This window comes from Piliocolobus tephrosceles, chromosome 1 (assembly GCF_002776525.5).
Source record: "Piliocolobus tephrosceles isolate RC106 chromosome 1, ASM277652v3, whole genome shotgun sequence".
Taxonomy (NCBI): Eukaryota; Metazoa; Chordata; class Mammalia; order Primates; family Cercopithecidae; genus Piliocolobus; species Piliocolobus tephrosceles.
In genome coordinates, this window is record NC_045434.1 from 127,413,768 (window position 1) to 127,422,731 (window position 8,964).

Here is an 8,964-nt window from a genome sequence, read left to right on the forward strand (position 1 = left end):
CTTTGTTTTTATTAACAAAACTCCCCAGGGAATTCTAATGTGCAGCCAAGATTAAAAATGACTCTGTTTTAAAGCAGAGGATGACTACTTCTTCAAAAGGTTTCTCTTCCTTCCTTTTATTGGCAAGAATACTAGGGAGGAGCTATGTAGGGGACCAGTTACTCTTTATACCCAGTCAAAGTAGCACCAGTTACTTTAAAAAAATTGCCAATTCCACCTTCAGACTTTGTCTTGGTAAACTGTGTTTGCGCTTTTAACAAGAGTGCATACAGAAGTTAAAATAAGAAATCTTTTTCAGTTGTGTTTCATAATTTGCTTTAACAAAATGCAAAATATTAGGATATCGCTATTGCAAACAAAAGGCAGCTGTATGTCAATTAACATGGACCTCAGAGCCCAAGAGCTTGTTACAAGAAATAAGGCTGTAAGTAAATAGGAATTTTAATTTTCCAAATCACTGGTTTTTTTTTTTTTCAATGTGATATGCTTTGTTACAAGTTTTATGTTGTATCAAATATATGTATGTGTGTGTGTATATATATATAATATGACTTTATTGGTAATTCATTCTAAAAAATGTACCTCATATTGCCTTCAGTGAGCTACAATGTGTTGGGCTAATTTTAAAATGCCAGAAAGCAGTAAGGAAGAGAAAATAGCACAGAACACTCTTAATAATCGAGAGGTGTGGTATAACATGGACTCTGTGACTCCAGCACTGATTGATTTCACATGGAGTCAGTTTTTAGATGTGTCAAATTATGTAATCCATGGAGTAGTCAGTTTGGAATGCTAACTGCTTTTATGCAAGCTGATTCTTTTATATGAATTTCATAATGAAGAATTTGAACATCATGTCCATTTTGTATGTTAGGCTTTTCAATTTCTGAATCTTCTAATGCTTCTTGAACTAATGATGAAGTTTTAAAGGATTAAATGATTCTGTATAAATCTAGTTTAAAGCATGTTTTTCCTTATTGTAACCAACTTTTCCTTATAGCTGTGAACTTCACAGAAGTTAATGAAGAAAACAAAAACGATCTCTTCCAGGAAGTGTTTTCTTCTATTGAAACTTTGGCATTTACCTTTGGAAATATGTAAGTAGAGGACTGTCATTTAAAGCAGCTGGGCCTAGGTGTCTTAGTGAGAGTGTGTTGCATTATCCAGTAAGATACATGGGAAATGAAGTATTAAATGGTATTAAATATCACAACTTTGGAAAAACTACCTTCTGTATGGCCTTATTACTATATGTGAAGGTATTTTTATAGCTATTTAGAAGCAACATCCATTTGCAAGTGACTGGTTTATGTGAACAGATTCCTAGGGGTTTATTTCTAAGGTTCTTATTTTTAAAAAATTATTTTAGATAACATGTTGAATGTAAACCGTGTCACAAAGAAGTGTAATGACTTGTCTTTCTTTTTTTAACATCCTTGGATAGCCTTACAAACTTCCTTATGGGAGATGTAGGCAATGATTCATTATTGCGACTGCCTGTTTCTCGAGAAACTAAGGTAAGCTAAGTTTGTGTGAAAGCAAAGTCTTTAATGTTTTTAACCTCATATTTCAACTATTGCCTAATCTTAGGCCGGGGGTGGTGGCTCATACCTGTAATCCCAGCACTTTGGGAGGCTGAGGTGGGCAGATCACCTGAGGTCAGAAGTTTGAGACCAGCCTGGCCAACATGGTGAAACCCCATCTTTACTAATAATACAAAAAATAGCCAGCTGTGGTAGAGGGCACCTGTAATCCCAGTTACTCGGGAGGCTGAGGCAGGAGAATTGCTTGAACCCAGGAGGCAGAGGTTGCAGTGAGCTGAGATCACACCACTGCAGTCCAGCCTAGGTGACAGAGTGAGACTCTGTCTCCAAAAAAAAAAAAGAAAAATTGCTATGAAATAACAGAATATGAGGAATGTATGGACAATATTTCTTTAAAGGTTTATGGTAGTAATATTTTTAATTGACTAAACTTTTTTGCTGAATGCAAGCAAAATACGTAAAAAAAACTGCATCAGGGACCTGTGTTGATCATTTTCTGTTAAGGAAGATCAAATCCAAAAAGAATTTCAACAGATACTTGGGACCAGGTATAGTGACTCATGCCTATAGTCCCAGCACATTAAGAGGCCAAAGTGGGAGGATCATTTGAAGCTAGGAGTTCAAGACCATCCTGGTTAACATGATTGAAACCCTGTTCCTACAAAAAATTAGCCAGGTGTGGTGGCACACACTTATAATCTCAGCACTTTAAGAGGTCATGGTGGGAGGATCACTTGAGGCCAGGCGTTCAGGACCAGCCTGGTTAACATGATTGAGGCCCTGTCCCTACAAAAAATTAGCCAGATGTGGTGGCACAAGTCTGTAGTCCCAGCTACTTGAAAGGGAAGCTGTGGGGGGTTTCACTTGAACCCAGGAGTTGAAGGCTGCAGTGAGCTATGATTGTGTCATTGCTCTTTAGCCAGTGAGACTCTGTCTCTAAAAAAACACAAAGAAACAAAAACAAAATCCCAAATATATGGAAATTTGCTAAGGACTTATATTACTATAAAAACTTCACGTCCTTCCTAAAATTATATAAAATAAAAATGACTGTTTAAGGCATTTGTTGTATGTATTACAATATTGCCAAAAATTGTGACTGATTCTGAAGCCATCCATTGACAAATGAAGGCGAATGGTGAAAAGTTTTAAAATGTTTAAATATTTTGCTATTATTCATGATTATTCCTAAAGTTTATCTTTTCAAACTATTGCTACTACCTCAGAAGATAACACATTTTATCTGTGTGGCAAGACACTGAACAATTTAAATTTTAGGTGTGAATCATATTTCCTGTTTCTGTACCTTTATTGTGCATACATATGATACTAATTGTCAACAGGAAAAAATACTTTTTTTTTTCTTTTGTACTTTTTTTTGAAGGTTTTAATTTGTTCTAGAGATTGGAATAAAAAAGCTATGATGATATATAATCCTAATAATAAAATTACTTTGATCAACAGTTTTGAAAAATATCCTTTAAAAATAATAGCTGCAGCCTGGGCGTGGTGGCTCATACCTGTAATCTCAGTACTTTGGGAGGGTGAAGTGGGTGAATCACCTGAGGCCAGGAGTTTGAGACCAGCCTGGCCAACATGGCGAAACCCAGTCTCTACTAAAAATCCAAATATTAGCCAGGAAGGGTGACATGGCACCTGTAGTCCCAGCTACTTGGGAGGCTGAGGCACGAGAATCTCTTGAACCCGGAAGTCAGAGGTCGCAGTGAGCCAAGATCGCGGGCGCTGCACTCCAGCCTGGGTGACAGAGTGAGACTCTGTCTCAAAATAAATAAATAAATAAATAATAGTTGCAGGCTCTCTCTCTATATATATTTACCTCATTTGAATATATATATAGCAACTATATATTATATATATATAATATTAAATATATATATATTTTTGAGAATGAGTGAGAACTCTTTCACCTGGGCTGGAGTGCAGTGGTGCGATCTCGGCTCACTGCAACCTCCACCTTCTGGATTCAAGCAATTCTTGTGCCACAGCCTCCCAAGTAGCTAGGACCACAGACATGCGCTACCACACCTGGCTGATTTTTGTATTTTAGTAGAGGTGGGTTTCTCCATGTTGGCCAGGCTGGCCTTGAGCTCCTGACCTCAGGTGACCCATCCGCCTCAGTCTCCCAAAGTGCTGGGATTACAGGTATGAGCCACCACACCTGGCCTGTTGCAATATATTTAATAGTGGTTCCTATGTACCATGCCCTGCGTTAGGCCTACATCATCTTAATTCTTAAAACAGTCTTTTGAAAGTAGTGTTCTTATCCTTCTTTTATAGAAGACCAAACAAAGTTAGGTGAATTTAAAATATGTAGTCCAGTGTCATACAGGTAATAATGGAGCTCTACTCAGACCCAGGTCTCCTTGATCATTTTTGCATTGAATCCCTGTATACCCTGTAGTGCCCAACTTAAATCGATTAAATTTGTTTAAGATCTCAAAGTTTTGGTAAATGATGTTTTCCAGCACAATGCAATAAAGTAGCACCAGCCACATGTAGTTCTTTAAATTTAATTATAATAGTTAAATAAAATTAAAAATTCACTTCCTAGTCATGCTAGCCACTTATTAAATGTTCAAGTAGCTACCTGGAGCTATTAGCTACTTTATTGGACAGTACAGATGTAAAACATTTCCATCATCATAGAAAGTTTTGTGCTAAACTATCTAATAAACTTTCAGAGACATGCTTATCATATAGTAAAATGATAAAAGATGACTGGAAGAGACAGATCTGTGTCTTCTGTTTAGATAGCAGTCTGTTTGCATTGCTTCTCTAACTTCTTGATTAATATTTTTATTATCTGCAAAATTTAAAGTTTTGAGTGGATTCGTTAATGTTAACTAATGCTGTTAGTAACAGTAAGGTTGTTCATTCTTGGATCTTGAGAACTGCTGTTGTAAAAAGCTGTGAAATTCTTATGAAGTGTTCTGGCGCTTGAGCAGACTTCTCAGGCCCTTTAAGTTTTAAATACTTGAAATTCTTTAGCAGGAATTATGTCAGAGTAACAAATTGGGGCAAAAAATTTCTGAAGCAAAGATTTGTGTTCCTTTCTAATTTTAAATTTATCTTTTTCCATGTTGTAAGTCATTTGAAAATGTTTCTGTGGAATCAGTGGACTCATCCAGTGAAAAAGGTAATGCTTCTTGTAGTTACTTTCTATAAATGTCCTGGATTAATCTCTTCTTGCTTAGTAACCTAGTGTATTCATTTTTAATGCAAAATGGTATATGAAGTTTTACATATAAAGCTTAAGGGAAATAGCCTGCTAAGATAGATAATATGAGATATAGACTGATCAAGAATTGTGTGAAGCTTTTAACTTGATGAATAATAGAAATATATTTTAAGATAAAAATACATTACAGTTTGAAACCATTTTAAGTTTAAACTCTGACCTTTTAAATTGTAAATTTGTCACTTGTATTTTTTTTAAAAAACAGTTTTTATTGACTAACATCTTAGGATCTGAATGCTTCTTTGTTTAGAGTTATGATGTGATCACATTTAACATATACTTACCTTGATATTTTTGTTTTCAGGAAATTTTTCCCCTTTAGAACTAGACAACGTGCTGTTAAAGAACACTGACTCTATAGAGTTGGCTTTGTCATATGCTAAAACTTGGTCAAAATATACTAAGAACATAGTTTCATGGGTTGAAAAAAAGCTTAACTTGGGTGAGTTGCCTTTTAAAGCATCTGATTTAGAGTATAATAATTAAATTGTTTCTAACTCAATTTTTACAGATTGTGAGTAATAGAATTCCAAATTAGTACCTGTTTCACTGTAGTGAATAAAACCATTATCCAGAAAAGACTCTTCTTACACTAGATGTAATTATGGAATATTTACTGTGGACCAACTACTAGACCTAGAGACACAAAGACAAATAGAATACTGTCTCTGCCTTCAAATAAGTCATACTGTAGTTGGTAAAAAGAAATGCAGTAAGATAATATGGTCAGGAGATAATAGCAACAATAGATGTATGAGTAGAAGGCAATGGAAGCAGAGAAGAAACAATTTAATAGCTAATATTTCCCCAGTGTTTTACAGTTGTCAAAATGTTTTCATAGTCATTATCTTATTTACTTCATACAAAAACCCTGAGAAGTAGGCAAGACACGAATTGTTTTTCCTATTTTACAGCTGAGAGAGACAAGACAGGAGATTTCCTAAGGTCATATAGCAGATTTGCTTAAAGTCATAGAGCATAACTGAAAGAATATAGAATCTATCCAAAGCCTATGCTCTTTCTACTATATTATTTGCTTATAATAGAGAATGCTAATCAGAACCACCTGAATAGTCTTGTAGAGGGTCAGTACACAAGCCTAGGTCCTATCCTTCGAAGAGGTGAAATGCAGGCAAATATATTATGAAAAAGTTTGCCAGTTGATTCTGATGAGCACTCACAATTACGAAATGCTACGCTAAGAATTGTACGTGGTAACTTAATGCCTGTAATCCCGGCTATTCCTGAGGCTGAGGCTGGAAGATCACTAGAGCTTGGGAGTTCGAGACCAGCCTGGGCAACATAGTGAAACCATGTCTCTTTAAAAAAAAAAGAAAAGAAAAGAAGAAGAAAGTATTGCTGTGTTATATCTTGATACTAGTGTTTGTGATAACTTCTTAATTGTGGAATTACAAGTAATTTTAGAGTATGCGGGGAAAAATAAATTGATTTTACCTTCTGATACCCTCTTTGAACTTTTCAGAATTGGAGTCCACTAGAAATATGGTCAAGTTGGCAGAGGCAACTAGAACCAACATTGGAATTCAGGTAAGTGTTCTGTGAACTTCTAGGGTTCTATAATAAGAAACTACTCATGAACTCCCAATAATTTGCAAAATCAGAATATTTCAGTTAATGTAGAAAAGCACTTAAATGCTGATCATTTTATTGACAAAATTATTTTAAGTTTAGATGGATGTCCATTATGAAAAAATCTAGGAAATACACTTTTTTTTTCATCTTAATACAGGGTCTCACTCTGTAACCCAGGCTGGAGTGCAGTGGCATGATCTCGGCTCACTGCAACCTCTGTCCCCCTAGGCTCAAGCGATCCTCCCACCTCCTGATTATGTGGAACTATAGGTGCCCACCATGCCTGGCTAATTTTTGCATGTTTTTATAGAGATGGGGTTTCACCATGTTGCCTAGGCTGATATCAAACTCCTGAGCTCAAGTAGTCTGTCCCCTTGGCCTCCCAGAGTGTTGGGATTACAGCGTGAGTCACTATTCCTGGCCAGAAATTTACAGTTTTATGCAAATACTGATTGTCTTGATAGCTACTACTTTTGCTAACCAGTTTTATAATTAATTAATTTTCTTCTATATTTTTCTCATAGTCATGTTTATGACTAGTTATTTTTCTGGGGGCAAAAGTCTAAACTTAGTTTCCCTTTTTGAAGAGTAGTGATATGTTTGGAATTCTAGTGCCATTTCTATTGTAAAATTTACTTTTTAATTTTAAATTTTAGGAATTCATGCCACTGCAGTCTCTGTTTACTAATGCGCTTCTTAATGATATAGAGAGCAGTCATCTTTTACAACAAACAATTGCAGCTCTCCAGGCTAACAAATTTGTACAGGTAAAGATTAATTTATATGTATAATACACTTTTTCTTTAAACAATGGCGTGCCTTTAGAAAATTGCTTTTTTCTTTTTCCATTTTAAATACCCTTCACAGCCTCTACTTGGGAGGAAAAATGAAATGGAAAAACAAAGGAAAGAAATAAAAGAACTTTGGAAACAGGAGCAAAATAAAACGGTTAGTATTAAAATGGAGTTTCATATACCTATTTGTGAACATTTAAAATAATCTGCAGTATATGCTGACCTTCCTTGCTCTCATTTTTCTAAAATACTGTCTTAACTATCTTGCTGAATATGCTAAAGACATTTAGCGTAAAGACATTTAGCTGAATATGCTAAAGACATTTCATTCTGTAGGATTTCTTTCATATTCTGTGTTTAATACTCTTTGCGATGTAGCTTGAAGCAGAGAATGCTCTCAAAAAGGCAAAATTATTATGCATGCAACGTCAAGATGAATATGAGAAAGCAAAGTCTTCCATGTTTCGTGCAGAAGAGGAGCATCTGTCTTCAAGTGGCGCATTAGCAAAAAATCTCAACAAGCAACTAGAAAAAAAGCGAAGGTTGGAAGAGGAAGCTCTCCAAAAAGTAATGATCTTTTTCTTTTTTTTTTGCAAGTTGAATTAGCAGTAATCTGCCAGGAGTTTTGTGTCAAAGTTCTGTGTCTGCCAGGACTGCCTGGAAAGGTGTGTTAAAAGATGGCTAAGCCCATTCCCCAGAGTTTCTCATTCAGTAAGTCAACAGAGGGGCCAAGGCAGGTTACATTTTTTAACAGACTCTCAGGTGGTGCTGATGCTGTTGGTGAGGATCCGCATTTTGAGAACCACTATGCTGAGACCTGAATTTAGGAGTTTGTGAAAGAATATCTTACAGTAGTTTAATATATATTTTACTTGACAAGAAAGTTCACCTTTTAAGCAAGTGTGTGTGTATATGTGTACTAATTCAGGCACCTGATAGCAGGAATGGGCAGAAGCTTTGTATTACTGATGAAGTGTAATTTTACGAACAAAATTCTATAAGATTATATGGAATATAGTAAATGTAAATATAAAATGCTATTTCAAATAGAAGCAAATATTTTATAGACAAACAATATACTAATTATAAATTGTACGTGGCTGTCCATTAAAATCAAGTGCCTTTGAATCACTGACCAGAACAGATTAGCTTTAGAAGTATTATTTTGAAAACAGAATATTTCAGAATTTTCAGTTATTTCAGCTTAGCTTTACTATAGTAAATATTTGTTTAAAATATAAATTCTAGTGGTTTTCTTTCTGTGATATTTGTGAAGGTAGAAGAAGCAAGTGAACTTTACAAAGTTTGTGTGACAAATGTTGAAGAAAGAAGAAATGATCTAGAAAATACCAAAAGAGAAATTTTAACACAACTCCGGACACTTGTTTTCCAGTGTGATCTTACCCTTAAAGCTGTAAGTAATTTCTTCAGTATTTTGAAGGCAAGAAGAAAAGACCGTCAGGCAAGGCATGGTGGCTCACACCTGTAATCCCAGCACTTTGGGAGGCTGAAGTGGGAGGATCACTTGAGCCCAAAAGTTTGAGGTTACAGTGAGCTATGATTATGATTACCCACTGTAGAATGGGTGATCAAGAAAGAGAGAGAGAGAGAAGGAAGGAAAGAAGGGAGGGAGGGAAAAGAAAGAGAAGTCTCTGTATCTGCAGAAGGGGAAGGTATGCCTTATAAGTTACAATTCTTATGGGATTTAGATTCTGAGATTAATGAAATGTGTTGAGTTTGCAGATTGATTTTCAGTTTTTTTTTTTTTTTTTTT

At 35.4% G+C, this 8,964-nt stretch overlaps 1 protein-coding gene across 3 annotated transcripts in view; it reads left to right on the forward strand.

Moving 5' to 3' along the window:
- The window catches only part of ARHGAP29 (Rho GTPase activating protein 29), a 67,470-nt gene that overhangs the window by 26,530 nt on the left and 31,976 nt on the right, over nucleotides 1-8,964 (forward strand). For all 3 annotated transcript variants that reach the window (XM_023231071.3, XM_023231070.3, XM_023231072.3), the window contains 9 exons: nucleotides 1,001-1,097; nucleotides 1,445-1,517; nucleotides 4,653-4,701; nucleotides 5,108-5,245; nucleotides 6,287-6,351; nucleotides 7,053-7,163; nucleotides 7,264-7,344; nucleotides 7,569-7,757; nucleotides 8,467-8,604. In XM_023231071.3, the coding sequence (XP_023086839.2) occupies nucleotides 1,001-1,097; nucleotides 1,445-1,517; nucleotides 4,653-4,701; nucleotides 5,108-5,245; nucleotides 6,287-6,351; nucleotides 7,053-7,163; nucleotides 7,264-7,344; nucleotides 7,569-7,757; nucleotides 8,467-8,604 (941 nt within the window). The remainder of the gene's footprint in view (nucleotides 1-1,000; nucleotides 1,098-1,444; nucleotides 1,518-4,652; nucleotides 4,702-5,107; nucleotides 5,246-6,286; nucleotides 6,352-7,052; nucleotides 7,164-7,263; nucleotides 7,345-7,568; nucleotides 7,758-8,466; nucleotides 8,605-8,964) is intronic.